Genomic DNA, 16,354 nt, shown 5'->3' on the forward strand with positions numbered 1-16,354 from the left:
CCTGAACACTATGGGAAATTTAGCATGGCCAATTCACCTGGCCTGCACATCTTTGGATTGTGGGAGCAAACCAGAGGAAACCAACACAGACATGAGTAGAATGTATAAACTTCAAACAGACAGTCGCCGAGGCTGGAATCGAACCCGGGACTCTGACACTATGAGTCAGCAGTGCTAACCACCGAACCACCATGCCAACCTAAAGTCAATTGAAATGTTTTTAAGATAAAAATAAATAGTGATGAACATGATGGTGTTCAATCTGGATAAATGTGAGGTATTGCATTTTGGGAGAACAAACAAGGGTAGGGTTTACACAATTAATGGTAGGGCTTTGGATCGTGTTATAGAGCAGAGACAGGTACATAATCCTTTAAAGCTTGCATCACATGTAAACAGGATAGTTACAAAGGTGTTTGCCACGCTTGCCTTCTTGCCCAGTTACAGTCCTTTGAGAATAGGCGTTGGGACATGATATACAGGACACTGGTGAGGCCTCTTCTGGAATTCTGCATCCAGTTCTGGTCACCCAGTTATAGGAAGGATATTATTAAGCTGGAGAGGGTTCAGAAGAGATTTACCAACATGTTGCCAGGTATGGAAGGTTTGAGTTATAAAGAAAGGCTGGATAGGCTGGGACTTGTTTCACTGTAGCATAGGAGGTTGAGAGGTGACCTGATAGATGTTTATAAAATAATCAGAGGCATAGATAGAGTTGACAGTAGTTATCTTTTCCATTAGATGGGGAATTTCAAGACTGGGGACACATTTTTAAGGTGAGAGGAGAGAGATTTTAAAAAGTGGGTGGTTCGTGTATGAAATGAACTTCCTGAGAAAGTGGTAGATCCGGGTACAATTACAATGTTTAAAAGCCATTTGGATGGATGCATGAATAAGAAAGTTTTGAAGAGATATGGGCCAGGAGCAGGCAAGTGGGACTAGTGTAGATTGGGATTATGTTCAGCATGAACTGAAGGATCTGTTTCCGTGCTACATGACTGTATGACTCTATAACTTGATAATGCCTGACTTAGAATTATTATCAACAGGATGGAGTTAACAGCAAGAGCCATATGGCTATTGGATATAAAGAAGATCGAGAGATGCAGGAGAGCAACAAACAGAGGAGGTGAAGAGTGAGGTCCAGATGCAGACACAAAGATAAAGTAGACAGAAAGAAGAGTACATTGAATTCTAGTCTGGAGAAGAACTAAGCCAGTCTCAGCAATAGATTAGTTTATATGTATGTCAGAAAAGGAGACAGGATCTGACTAAAACTACCTGCCTCAGTCATGAAAATGTAGCCATGAGTGTATACTGTTTTAATCTCACTCCAGACAGTCCCAATAAAGGGAGCTTAATGTTCCAGCTCTGAATGGTGCATTGCCATCCAGCAGAGTGCTTGAGTCCCATGGGCATGGGTGATGATGTTCCTTGTGCTGTGGGTTCTGACACCCCCATAATACTGACAAGCAACCAGTTTGAAGATAATAACGGCATTCATGCTAAAGCTGACCTGGTTGCTAAAAAGAAACGAAAGCACTATCGTGAGCTATTTTACCTTATAATGGCTTTGTAAAACCCTTTACTTGTGCTTTCAGCAATTCCGCTCATCTCAAACATGCATTTCCCCAGGGAACGTGATGTTTACACAAGTGAGTGATTCAACAAGCTTGGTGCACGTATGTTAAATCCACAATAAAAAACAATTTGTTTCTCAAACTGGTCAAACCATTGACTTTGTTCAAACATATGACTCTATTAAAAAGCTTTGCTCACCTTCCAGAGGTTTGATTGGTGTGTTTGTTGCTGTGGCAACTTTCTTGAAAGGAATAGCTGTGTCATCATTATTTTCAGTCATCATAGGCACTAGCCCTGCAATTTATGAAAATGGTATTTAGAATAATAATAAAATTTAAAATGCAGCATGAGAATAACATTGTGATCTGCCAGGTTAAAACGATAAGCATCAGTCCCACTTTAACACTGGACTGTAGAAGTGAAACTTGTCCTCCCTGACTAATAACCCAATTTTGCCTGAGGAATACAGACTGGATGAATTAAAACTCAATCTACAGTTTATTGACTTTGGCAACAGGGGTAATCTGGACTTGTACAAATAGGCAGAGCTCTCCTGAGCCAGGAACAGTGTGAAGTAATCGGCCAGCGTTCCCATTCTTGATCACTATTTAAATCCCCCACAGGGCCTTTCTCTCACGTTCTGTCTCGCTGTCCATTTCCCAAAACCCATCCCTCCAGATTCAATCCTGCACTTTCTGTCAGCAATACCGTTGCAGACCTGGACCTGTTCCAATTTGGGTGTTGATTCCAAATTCAGATTTCTCACAGAATTGACAATTCCATTTCATTCCAAGTCTGAACTTGGCCTCGATCGAATCACCTAAACAAGGACTAATTGAGATCTCTAGGCCAGGCTTGGATTAATTGATGTAAATTCATCTTGCAATGAAAAATATCCCAGCTCTCTCAACATCATTTATCAAGTAGCTTTGTTCTGCACTAAACTCAATTTTGTTTCATGCAATTCAGGTACTGTTAATGCAAGGGGGCTGTTTATTTAGTTGTATGTGGTGAGGTCTGACCACAAAATTTAAAACAAAAGCTTTTTTGTTCAAAACAAGTTTCTGAAGAAATATTTGCCTTTGGATTTAGTTTGCTCCAAATTTGCTCCCCTCCTCCTAAACATACTGATAATGGGAATTCAGAGATATCCCGTGTAGGGAAATTCAAGAAGAACAGAAAAGCGAAACAAATCAGATGGGTCTTTCAAATAGCTGCTAAATAATCTTCTTCAATGCTGTACCATTCGATGATCTTCACTTGTTATAACCATCTCTACAGTGGGCAATATTACAGATAGATAATGTTGAGTTTTGATTTCATTTTGAGGTGAAAACATGTTTACTTTGAACTTGGTTTATTACTGCTGTGTGTTTCCAAATCAGTTTGGACTCTTGACCTAAGTGAGAGACATGGAGAAGCAAGAAAGCCCAGCAGTTGCCATGGAAATAATTGCTGAGGATGGAACTTCATTCTGGACAAAAGCTTCTTGGTTTGGTATGAGAAGAAAGATGATCCTCAGGCTGCAGATGTCTAATCCGCTGCATTCAGTTGAAGAACTCAGTTCTGAAGAAGACCTCAACATTTTAATTCTGTTTATCTCTCCGCAAATGCTGTCCGACCTGCTGAGCTTCTCCAGCTTTCTCTGTGTTTGTTAACTCAGTTCTACATGTTTAGAGAGAGAAAGTGTGACCTGCAGAGAAATGGGTAGAACCCAACTCTGTAAAGAGAAGTCCAGTTGTGGAGCAGACAGAAAGGGAATGCCAGCTGTGTTGTGGCGTGGGATTGTCAGTGATGCCTCCAGTGGGACCAGATGATTTAAAGCGATATACTTTCAACTTGAGCTGTGACCTCTTCAGCGATACCCAGTTATAAAAGAAATGGCATTCCAGAATACAAATATATGTGAAAATTTATCAGAATGAGGCCACAGTAAAAATAGTTGGAAAGCAGGGGTTAATTTAGAAGCTTATATCATTTAAAATTATTATCTTACTTGTTTAATGTACATATTACGGTCAGTATGTTTTGTTAAAATTTGTATGGTAAAGACTCACTTGTATTTCAATTTAATCCTGGAGTCATCCTACTTAATTTCTCACTTTCAGTTCTCCAGTGTAAGATATATTTTAAATGATCATGGTTTATTAAGCCAGCTCCTACAAATATCTTTGCTTGTCCACTATTGTCATAACTGGCATCAGTACATAGGGTTCCAGCGAACACGTGTTTTGATCTGATAACACATGCCAACAGCAAACCTGGTCCAATGTCAGTCAGTGGTCAGTAAGGGGGTATCACAGTCTACGCCAACACTTTCCTCAATTATTATCTACACACATGTAGCAGGGCATGATGTTTGAAGATTGGAAACTGGAATGGATTTATGCCCGTTCCTTAGCTACAGGGTATTAAAACCACCATATTTAATTGGTGCAAAATTGCAGCATTCTGCTGCACAGAGGGACCTGGGCATCCTTGTGCATGAATCACAGAAATTTAGTTTGCAGGTAATTAAGAAGGCAAATAGAATATTGCCTTTCTTTGCTAGAGGGATGGAGTTTAAAAAAAAAGGGAGGTTGTGCTGCAGCAGTTTTGGGTGCTGGTGAGGCCACACCTGGAGTACTGTGTGCAGTTTTGGCCTCCTTACTTGAGAAAGTTAAAAATCACACAACACCAAATAATAGTCGAAAAATGTGTTGCTGGAAAAGCGCAGCAGGTCAGGCAGCATCCAAGGAGCAGGAGAATCGACGTTTCAGGCATAAGCCCTTCCTCAGGAATGAGGAGGCCACCAAATAATAGTCCAACAGGTTTATTTGGAAGTACAAGCTTTCTGAGCACTGCTCCTTCATCAGGTAGCTAGTGGGGCAGGGTCATAGGACACAGAATTTATAAGGATGTCCTGGCACTGGAGAGGGTGCAGAGGAGGTTCATTAGTTTGATATCGGAGTTGAGAGGGTTGGCTTATGAGAAGAGATTGAGTAGATTGGGACTATATTCATTGGAATTTAGAAGGGGGGGGGGCATATCATAGAAACATATAATATTATGAAGGGAATAGATAAGATGGAGGTTGTTTCCACTGCTGGGTGAAACTAGAACTCAGGGGTATATTCTCAAAGTAAAGGGGAGCAGCCTTAGGACTGAGTTGAGGAGGAACTTCTTCACCCAAGGGGTTGTGAATCTGTGCAATTCCATGCCCAGTGAAGAAACTGAAGCTAGCTCATTGAATGTTTATAAGGCAAAGATAGGCAGCTTTTTGAACAGTAAAGGAATTAAGGGTTATGGTGAGCAGGTAGGTTAGTGGACCTGAGGCGACAAAAAGATCAGCAACGATCTTATTGAATGGAGGAGCAGGTTTGGTGGGCCAGATGGCCTACTCCTACTCCTAGTTCTTATATTCTCATGTTGTTCTTTGACCAATCTTTTGGTCACCTGTCCTATTAATTCCCTTTGCAATGAAAATGTGTTTGCTCATGTTTCTGTTAACCACCATTTTGATGAAATGTAAACACTTGAAAGGGTTCAGAAAAGAGTTACAAGGATGTTACCAGGGTTGGAGGATTTGAGCTTTCAGAGAGAGTGAATAGGCTGGGGCTGCTTTCCGTGGAGCATTGGAGGCTGAGGGGTGACCTTATAGCGGTTTATAAAATCATGAAGGGCATGGACAGGATAAATAAATAAGGTCTTTTCCCTGGGTTGGGGGAAGTCCAGAACTAGAGAGCATGTATTTAGAGTGAGAAGGGAAACACATAAAAGGAACCCAAGGGGCACATTTTTCACGCAGAGGGTGGTGCGTGTATGGAATGAATTGCCAGACGAAATGGTATAGGCTGGTACAATTACAACATTTAAAAGGCATTTGGATGGGTGCATGAGTAGGCCAGGTTGAGAGGGCTACAGACCATATGCTGGCAAATGGGACTAGATTAGATTAGGATATCTAGTCGGCATGGTAACAGGTATCAGTTCTGCAATCGGTCAAGTTTTTCAAACTATGTTTGCAACTGTTGCTCAAAGGGATTGCGTTTCCATCAAATTACATCACATGCCAGGTTAACTGACCCATTTGACAGTTGTTCAGTTTTCAATATAGTTCAAAAATTCATTGTTTGCAACTCAAGAGGCAGAACTTGTAGATGCAGTACTGAAATTCACAGGCATGAACAGATGCCAACATGTTGAACTTGGTGGGCACTGTGCCACTTACCATATTATTTAAGGCAGGTAAAGAGGTTTCCAGAAGCTGTGTATCAAACAGGCTTAACACCAATTGCATATTTAAGTAAGGAGGCCTAATGCCACTTTAATACACTCACTGCAAACATAGGCTGCCATAAACCAATCAATGCAGAACTGGTGCCAACTAATTTCCAGACGGTGGCCATTTGAGGACTTCTCTGACTTGGTCAGGTTTGTGCATGAGCAGTGCTCCTGCAGATTCCAGCTGTCTGATCTACTTCCTGTACCTGCGCAAGTCTCAGATTTCACGGGCCTGCTGCTACAAGATCAGTCCCATTTCGAACGAGTGTGCAAATATCAGGAAATAAGCAGCTCAAAAGTAATCTCTCTAACCCACACATTATGCAATGTATATTTGATCCAGCAAGCCTCATTCTGAAGGGAAAGGTCAACAGTCCTGCTTGTCTGATTTCCAGCAGCTGTTTAAGAGGCTGAATTGGGATTGGAATTCCCTTAATTAGAACTCCAGCCTTGTTCACCCTCAAACCAATCCACCTCTGCTCCCAGAGTCTCTGATTCATGACTGCTAGTGTAGCCATTGTTTAATCACTTGCCCTTCAATTCCAATGTGCTGTTTGAACTGGCTGATCTATCACAAAAATACTTAACAGGATTGCATTTAATCACCGTAACACAGATACATATCTGAAAATTGGAAATGTCACTTTGTGACCACTCCCCATTATGCATCAAAGAGTAACAAACTGTCACTAAAATAGGAAGGTTTATCCAATGTTATGAATGAATGGAAGGGTCATGTGTCAGAAGACTTGGGTTCAAGTCCCACCTACTCCCAAGGTGTACCATAACAAAGTCTGAAGAGGTTGATTGAAAATACCTATGAATTAATGAAAAGGAATTTAAAGAGAGTATCTGCCTTAATATATCCTTTCTCTGAATGGTTGAAATTTATTGTCAATTAATTAACTAGCAAGCGCACTCTTACCTTTTAAGGAAATATAGTTGTGTTTGCTAGTGGAGGTATTTCTATGGTGCAGTGGTAGTGTCCTTACCTCTGAGCCTGGGTTAAAATCCCAACTGCTCCAGAGGTGTGTCTTATCACCTCTGAATCAGGATTCTTAGAAAATAAACCGACTTTGTCATAATAATGCTTATATGTACCGCACCTAATCTTGATTAACTCACTTGGAAGACATATCCTTAGTTAAACAATGTTTTTTTGAAAGTATGGTACACACTATGCAGTTATACATTGATTATCAGAGTACCCTAGATATTGCCTGTAAAAAGTCATGATCAATAAAAGTGAATTTAATGTAAATAAATGCTTGAATCTTTTATAATGAAGCTAAACCCAACGTTGATGAACTATAGAGGCTGTCAGTAATGAGGGGAGGATTTTCAGCTGGAAGAAATTCAATTGGCAGAAATTTTAAAAGTCAATGACATCATCTCTCTCACTGACAATATTGTGATTATGGCTTTAAGAGGTGTATTCTGTCCTTTTCTTTAGTGAAGAGATGTTGAGACAGAGGTTTCGAGCGGCTTGCTCAAATCCAATAAAGTAAACAGTTTGTGAGGCTTTGGATTTTTTTAAAAGTTGGAACAATAAAAGCAACCTGAATGGCTGGGGTCAAGCTTCCACAGAATCAGGATTTTTATTCAGCATTTGCTGGGGTCTTGAAGCTGGATGTGGAAGCTCTTTTTCCTCTCTCTGTTACATCTAAAAGCTGGGGTTCTCTCCTGGCTACTAGAATTACATGTGCGGCAATCTATTTTACTGAATTTGCCTTTGCTGAGGGTATGTTTTTGGGATCTTTCAATATTGGAACAGTTAATGAGTAATTTATTATTTTGAGTATTTCAATAGAGTTACAGTTAAGCCAATTCTTTTTATTTTATTTGTATTCTAAGTATAGCCTATGAATAAAGGTTGTTTTCCTTCAAGCTTGATAGTTTGACCAATTGAATTGTATGTGGAACACAATGCCGAGCACTTGCTATTAAAATAAGAAAAAGTTAAGGTCTTGGCTATCTCCTTAACATGCTTTGAGGGGTTTGGTCTGGTCTATAACAACCCACCATTTATGACAGTGTGGTGATTTTGTTACTGCGTTACTAATCCTGTTGGAGGATAATCCAGGGAGCATGCATTTAAATCCTTTCATCTCTCTTAGAGAGTTTGAATCCAATTTTGAAAATACTGAAAATAAAATCCTTTCATCTCTACGTGAAGTTGTCAGATTGTAGTGAAAAGCAAACTGGCTTATTAATATCCTTTAAGGAGAGAGAGTTGATGCACTTAATAGGGCTGATGACTGTGAACTGACAATGTGTGTGACTCACTGTCACCATCTTGAGGATAAATCAGGGCTGGGCTGTGCCAGCAACACAGTCTGATTGAGAATGAGTAAAATTTTACTCTGCCCTTTAAAGTAGAAATGTGCCACCTCATTTAAGTATTTGCTCCTTTGTTGGCACCATTGAGAGAAATAAAAGAAATATTTGGATTTATATAGCACCTTTCACCACCTCATGATATCTCAAAATGCTTTACAGCTACTTTTGATGTGTAGTCGCTTCCATGTGTGGGAAATGTGGCAGCCAATATGCGCACAGCAACCTCCCATAAAAGCAACAAGGTAATGACCAATATTCGGTTGGGCTGATATTGATTAGGATCAATATTGCTCCAAGACACCAGGAAGAATGCCTCTTCCCTTTGATAGAAAGTGTCATGGGATCCATTAATCTTATCCAGGCAGAGCCTCAGTTAATCCATTGGGGGTGGGGTAGGCCCCTCAGGAAGGTATTAACAGAGGCTGAGTGCAAGATTGGCCTTACGCCTATTCAAACAGAGCAGAAAGGTGATGGTTAAATACTAAAACGGAAGGAAAATGAAAAGAGAGAGTGCCGTGGCTATGAAACTGAACCAATCCTTTTAATTTTTATGAACGCAAAATACCACATGTGCTGGAGATCTGAAATTAAAAAAGGAAATGCTGGAGAAGTTCAGCAGGTCTGGTAGCAGCTGTTGGGAGAGAAATGGCATTCATGTTTTGAGTCCAAAATGACTCTTCAGGAACTTGTCAGTTTTCTTTCTGATGAAACATCGGCCTGAAACATTGACTCTGCTGCTCCATGCTGACTGGCCAGCTGATTATTTCCAACATTTCCTATTTTTACTTCTATTTTTCATTTTGGATGTGAGAAAAATCTTGTTTGGGATGTCAAGTGTCAGTTTTCTGATCATGTGTGTTCGAAGGTTGTGAAATTCAGTTCTGACCTTTCTTTGCCATGCGGGCTGCTACTGTGAACTGGGTGGAGTCGTTGAATGCACCTTTGCCTTTTGTCTTCCACTGTTCCTCGCTCACACTGATCAGCTGCTTTCGTTCCTCCAGAGTCATCTGACCCCCGATCTCAGTTGCTGTTCTCTGGCAGAGAAAAGGATATCTCAAAACCATTGTTCTTTCAAACAGAGAATTGGCTGGCATCATAGGCGTGAGAAGGCTAGGTCCTTCTGGTGTGTTATACTCACATCAGATTAAGGACTAAACTTCTCAAATTATGGCCTTCTGTCACTAAATATACACCATGATACATAGATGACTTTACCTTTATAAATTTATAAATATAAATGTAGGATAATATGGTTTCCACTGAATATATACACCCAAACTACGCTGTTTTTATTCATTTACCTTTTACCTGTCTCTCTTGACACCTCACTAATTGTTTTTTAGATACTGTAACATTTTGCTATTGTGCAGCCATTCTGGTAGTTAAAGAATGAATCCTGTTGGTGGCAAGGGAGCAGTGGAAGGGAGAGGGAGGCACTGGGAAGGGAGTCAGGGGACGGGAGGGAGGTTATTTGAAATTGGAGAACTCAATGTTGGGTCCTCTGGGGTTTAGGCTGCCCAGGCAGTGGATGAGATGCTGTTCATCCAATTTTTGCTGTGGTTTGTTTTGCTGAACGAAGCACCTGAAGCAGTAAACTAAGTTGGATGAGAGGCAGGTGAACCTCTGTCTCTCCTGGAAGGACTGTTTGGGGCCCTGGATGGAGGTGAAGGGGCTGGTATACCAGCAGGTTTTCCGGTTCCTGGGGAAGGTAGGATTCATTCCTCCCACTGACCAACGAGGTCATACCCTCTACCAGCCTTCACCTATCCCCACCCTACCCCGCATCCCCCTTTATCTGCAGCTCCTTCCACACCCACCCCCAGTCCTGAAGAAGGGTTACAGCCGAAACATTGAATTCTCCACCTCCTGATGTTGCCTGGCTTGTGTGTTCTTCCAGGCTCCTACCTATTTTGGATTCCAGCATCTGCAGTTTTGTTTTGTCTCTTCTGAAATTTATGGAGTCTTACTTAATGTGGACCTGTGTACTGTGTCCATAACATCTTGTCCATTGTGCACTTAAGCAAAAAGCAATAATCTTTCTAATCAATGGGACATCTCAAGTGGTTCCCACACTGTTACACTGTTTTATCATCAAGAGTTACCTCTATAGGGCCAGTTAGAAATGCCTCTCATGAAGGTTGCATGCCAACTTGTCAATCGTTCTCACACATGCCAATGACAGGTGGTTAAAAATAGAGAGATTCCATGTCAGCTACATGATGGAAAGAAATCAGGCCCTTGAACATCATTATCCAGGCTACAAGTACATGTCTATGTTGTCACATCAAGTTGGACTTCTTGGGATACAGCTTGGGGCTAATGAGGATCAGATTGGTGCCAACAGTACAGTGTTCAATTCTCATACCTGTTGGGGTGGATTCGAGACCTGCCTCCCTGTCCTACACCTAGTGGGGTTTGTGACTCTGGGGTCCAGGTTTGCCTTTGGGCAGGGAACTCAAAAAAAAAGCTTAGAGAAAATGTGTAAAGATGAAACCTCAAATTCACATTGCATAAACGTAGATATCATTATAAAGATGAGAAGATCCAGATAACTGTAAGAATAATAGTAGGGGTTTTAACTTTCCAAACATAAGCTGGGACTGCCATAGTGTTAAGAGTTTGTATGGCGAGGAATTTGTTAAGTGTGTTCAAGAAGATTTTCGTTATCAAAATGCATCTACTAGAGAAGGAGCAAAGCTCGACCTTCTCTTGGGAAATAAGGCAGGGCAAGTGATTGAGGTGTCAGTGAGGGAGCACTTGGGAGCAGGAACCATCATTCTATTAGTTTTAAAATAGTTATGGAAAAGTTATAGTCGTGTACAAAAGTTAAAGTTCTAAATTGGAGCAAGGCCAATTTTAATCGTATCAGACAGAAAGTTTCAAAAGTGGATTGGGGGAGGCTGTTCACAGGTAAAAGGATGACTGGCAAGTTGTATACTTTTAAAAGTGAGATATTGAGACTTCAGAGACAGTTATGTTCCTGGTAGTGTGAAGAACAAGGCTGATAGGTGTACGATGGATGATGAGAGATATTAAAGCTCTGGTTAAGCAAAAGGAGGCATATGTCAGGTGGCAACTGCTGGGAGCAAGTGATTCCCTTAAGGAGTATAAAATGAATAGCAGCATACTTAAGAGGGAAATCAGGAGGGCAAAAAGAGGATATGAGATAGCTTTGGCAGGAAAGAATAGGGAGAATCCACAGAGATTCCACAAGTCCATTTAAGGGCTAAAGAGCAACTAAAGGGAGAATAGGGCCCCATAGATTAATGAGGCTGTCTATGTGTGAAACCACAGGAGATGGGTGAGATACTAAACAAATATTTTCCATCAGTGTTTACTGTGGAGAAAGGCATGGATGTTAGGGAACTTGGGTAAATCAATAATGATGCCTTGAAAACAGTCCACATTACAGAAGGGGAGGAGTTAGAGGTTTTAAAAAGCATAAAGGTAGATAAATTCATGGGACCTGATCAAGGGTATCCCAGGACATTGTGGAAGCTGGAGAAGAAATTGTGGGGCCGCTAGCAGAGATATTTGTATCGTCTACAGCTCAGGGTGAGGTGCCGTAAGACTGCATTGGTGCTGAGCAGGGGAGTTCGAGGTTATGCCAGAACATCCAGCAGTAGATGGCAACAGTGAGGGACATTAGCTGGAGCAGTCGAACAGACAGTTTCTGAACAAAGGGGTATTGTGGAGGAAGGAGATTTCATTGGAAGAAGAAGAGGACTGACAAAACACTTCTTGTGCTGATGTCTACCATAGGCTTCATTCCAGTAAATACCATGAATACTTCCTTATTTAACCTTAGTTTCCCTTATTGTTTATAATGACCAGATGCTAGACACGTAAAGAATCCTTGCTTGATGGTCTTTAGACTTCGCATGTATTTAAATCTCAGTTTATGGATGAGTACTAAATATTACAAAAGAGATGGAGTCTTCTCATGCCTGAGTCTGCTGTAGTTCCCAGTCAGCGGGCATTCTGTTGCTGACAGGCTATTTACCGTGTGACTCTGAAACTGTACGTGTAACAATAAATTCTCATGCTGGGAATACCAGAGTTAATCATACCCACAGGCTCAAGATAGAAACTACGGCATGAGGGTTACAAAGCTATTTTAGTGGTAGAATTAGTTCCCAAAAAACCTTAAAGGATATAGTGGAATCAACTCATAGCGGGATTATTGTTCTCAAAACAGATTTAGAAATCAGACTTTGGTAGTAAGTTTACCCAGGCTAGCTGTAACCTTACTATTTTAATGTCTATCTCTCTGTTCTGTTCACAACTCTTCAGAACAGACTGGTGTTTGTCACTGCAGGGAGTTTATGCAATCTCTCTGTCACATACACATGTTTCTGCATGTAGAAGTCATTGGATTATTAACCCAGAGTTTAAATATTCTGGGAATATAAACAAAAATGGCTGGAAAAACTATCTGGCAGCATTCTGGGTAATCCAAGATGGAGGATGGGAAAAACTTTTGGCTGTAAGAGCTGCTCCTTTTTTTGAGGTATTTTAGGTGTTGGAGGTGATTTCCTCGAATTCCAGGAGCAGCAATTACTGTATTATATGCTGTTGCATTGTTTTGGAACTTTGGAAAATAAAAGTCAAAACAACAGCAGTTTAAAAGGAAGAAGAACAGACAAAGGAAACACATGGTGAGGTCATTGCAGGAGGCGGGGGAGAGAGAGAGAGAGAGAGAGAGAGAGAGAGAGAGAGAGAGAGAGTTTGAATTCGAATTCGAATTCGAATTCGAATTCGACATATTGGGCGAAGTTTACAGCACAGAATCAGAAAAGTTAATTGTTGTTTTAAGTCTGTCCAAGAGAAAGGCTGCAATAGTGGGTATAATGCATTCTTTCTTGGTCAAAATTTGTGAGAAGATTTGTAGCTCGGGTGCTCGTTGTTGTGGTTCTGTTCGCTGAGCTGGGAATTTGTGTTGCAGACGTTTTGTCCTCTGTCTAGGTGACATCCTCAGTGCTTGGGAACCTCCTGTGAAGCGCTTCTGTGATCTTTCCTCCGGCATTTATAGTGGTTTGTCTCTGCCGCTTCTGGTTGTCAGTTCCAACTGTCCGTTGCAGTGGTCGGTATATTGGGTCCAGGTCGATGTGCTTATTGACTGAATCTGTAGGAATTCCCTGGCTGTTCTCTGTTTAGCTTGTCCTATAATAGTAGTGTTGTCCCAGTCAAACTCATGTTGCTTGTCATCTGCATGTGTGGCTACTAAGGATAGCTGGTCGTGTTGTTTCGTGGCTAGTTGGTGTTCATGGATGCGGATCGTTAGCTGTCTTCCTATTTGTCCTATGCAGTGTGTTGTGGCCCTTTTGAACAGTGTCTTGATGCAACTTCTTTTGTGTGTGTTGGGGTGGTTGCTTTCGTAGTTCAGGACTTGATCTGTGTGTGTGGCTTTTCTGTATACCTTTGTGGTGAATTCTCTGTTCGGTGTTCTCTGTACCATCACGTCTAGGAATTCCAAGGACTGCACAGTCAGGGCAGGCAGGGACAAGAAAGGACTAATAAATTAAACTGCATTTATTTCAATGCAAGGGGCCTAACAGGGAAGGCAGATGAACTCAGAACATGGTTAGGAATATGGGACTGGGATATCATAGCAATTATGGAAACATGGCTCAGGGATGGGCAGGACTGGCAGCTTAATGTTCCAGGATACAAATGCGACAGGAAGGATAGAAAGGGAGGAAAGAGTGGCATTTTTGATAAGGGATAGCATTATAGCTCAGGGAGGATATTCCTGGAAATACATCCAGGGAAGTTATTTGCGTGGAACTGAGAAATAAGAAAGGGATGATAACCTTATTGGGATTGTATTATAGACCCCCCAATAGTCAGAGGGAAATTGAGAAACAAACTTGTAAGGAGATCTCAGCTATCTGTAAGAATAATAGAGTAGTTATGGTAGTGGATTTTAACTTTCCAAACATCGACTGGGACTGCCATAGTGTTAAAGGTTTAGATGAAGAGGAATTTCTTAAGTGTGTACAAGACAATTTTCTGATTCAGTATGTGGATGTACCTACTCGAGAAGGTGCAAAACTTGACCTACTCTTGGGAAATAAGGCAGTGCAGGTGACTGAGGTGTCAGTGGGGGGGCACTTTGGGGCCAGCAACCATAATTCTGTTCGTTTTAAAATAGTGATGGAAAAGAATAGACCAGATCTAAAAGTTGGAGTTTTAAATTGGAGAAAGTCCAATTTTGATGGTATTAGGCAAGAACTTCCACCGACCCTCTCATTCGTTTGGCCGAACTGGTCCTCACCCTTAACAATTTCTCCTTTGAGTCCTCCCACTTCCTCCAGACCAAAGGGGTAGCCATGGGCACATGTATGGGCCCCAGCTATGCCTGTCTCTTTGTTGGCTATGTAGAACAGTTGATCTTCCGTAATTACACCGGCACCACTCCCCACCTCTTCCTCCGCTACATTGATGACTGCATTGGCACCACCTCGTCCTCCCGCGAGGAGGTTGAGCAATTCATCAACTTCACCAACACATTCCACCCTGACCTTAAATTTACCTGGACCATCTCTGACACCTCCCTCCCCTTCCTGGACCTCTCCATCTCCATTAATGACGACCGACTTGACACTGACATTTTTTACAAACCCACCGACTCCCCCAGCTACCTGGATTACACCTCTTCCCACCCTACCTCTTGCAAAAATGCCATCCCATATTCCCAATTCCTCCGCCTCCGCTGGATCTGCTCCCAGGAGGACCAGTTCCACCACAGAACACACCAGATGGCCTCCTTCTTTAGAGACTGCAATTTCCCTTCCCACGTGGTTAAAGATGCCCTCCAACGCATCTCGTCTACATCCCGCACCTCCGTCCTCAGACCCCACCCCTCCAACCGTAACAAGGACAGAACGCTCCTGGTGCTCACCTTCCACCCTACCAACCTTCACATAAACCAAATCATCCACCGACATTTCCGCCACCTCCAAAACAGACCCCACTACCAGGGATATATTTCCCTCCCCACCCCTTTCCGCCTTCCGCAAAGACCGTTCCCTCCGCGACTACCTGGTCAGGTCCATGCCCCCAAACAACCCACCCTCCAATCCTGGCACTTTCCCCTGCCACCGCAGGAACTGTAAAACCTGCGCCCACACCTCCTCCCTCACCTCTATCCAAGGCCCTAAGGAGCCTTCCACATCAATCAAAGTTTTACTTGCACATCCACTAATATCATTTATGTTATCTGTTGCCCCCGATGCAGTCTCCTCTACATTGGGGAGACTGGGCGCTTCCTAGCAGAGCGCTTTAGGGAACATCTCCGGGACACCCGCACAAATAAACCACACCGCCCCGTGGCCCAACATTTCAACTCCCCCTCCCACTCTGCCGAGGACATGGAGGTCCTGGGCCTCCTTCACCGCCGCTCCCTCACCACCAGATGCCTGGAGGAAGAACGCCTCATCTTCCGCCTCGGAACACTTCAACCCCAGGGCATCAATGTGGACTGCAACAGTTTCCTCATTTCCCCTTCCCCCACCTCACCCGAGTTCTAAACTTCCAGCTCAGTAACTGTCCCCATGACTTGTCCGGATTTGTCCTACCTGCCTATCTCCTTTTCCACCTATCCACTCCATCCTCTCCTCCTTGACCTATCACCTTCATCCCCTCCCCCACTCACCCATTGTACTCTATGCTACTTTCTCCCCACCCCCACCCTCCTCTAGCTTATCTCTCCACGCTTCAGGCTCACTGCCTTTATTCCTGATGAAGGGCTTTTGCCCAAAACGTTGATTTTGAAGCTACTTGGATACTGCCTGAACTGCTGTGCTCTTCCAGCACCACTAATCAAGAACTTTCGAAAGCTGATTGGAGGCAGATGTTCACAGGTAAAGGGACGGCTGGAAAATGGGAAGCCTTCAGAAATGAGATAACAAGAATCCAGAGAAAGTATATTCCTGTCAGGGTGAAAAGGGAAGGCTGGTAGATATAGGGAATGCTGGATGACTAAAGAAATTGAGGGTTTGGTTAAGAGAAAGAAGGAAGCATATGTCAGGTATAGACAGGATAGATCGAGTGAATCCTCCAGAAGAATATAAAGAAAGTAGGAGTATACTTAAGAGGGAAATCAGGAGGTCAAAAAGGGGACATGAGAGAACTTTTGCAAATAGAATTAAGGAGAATCCAAAGGGTT

The 16,354-nt window shown here is 42.4% G+C and overlaps 1 protein-coding gene across 14 annotated transcripts in view; it reads right to left on the reverse strand.

Moving 5' to 3' along the window:
• Window positions 1-16,354, reverse strand: part of LOC140465897 (supervillin-like) — a 242,531-nt gene that overhangs the window by 74,284 nt on the left and 151,893 nt on the right. For all 14 annotated transcript variants that reach the window (XM_072561805.1, XM_072561814.1, XM_072561812.1 and 11 more), the window contains 2 exons: window positions 9,071-9,218; window positions 1,780-1,875 (listed from right to left, as the gene is read on the reverse strand). In XM_072561805.1, coding sequence (XP_072417906.1) covers window positions 1,780-1,875; window positions 9,071-9,218 — 244 coding nt within the window. The remainder of the gene's footprint in view (window positions 1-1,779; window positions 1,876-9,070; window positions 9,219-16,354) is intronic.

Source organism: Chiloscyllium punctatum, chromosome 42 (genome assembly GCF_047496795.1).
Source record: "Chiloscyllium punctatum isolate Juve2018m chromosome 42, sChiPun1.3, whole genome shotgun sequence".
In the NCBI taxonomy this organism is placed as follows: Eukaryota; Metazoa; Chordata; class Chondrichthyes; order Orectolobiformes; family Hemiscylliidae; genus Chiloscyllium; species Chiloscyllium punctatum.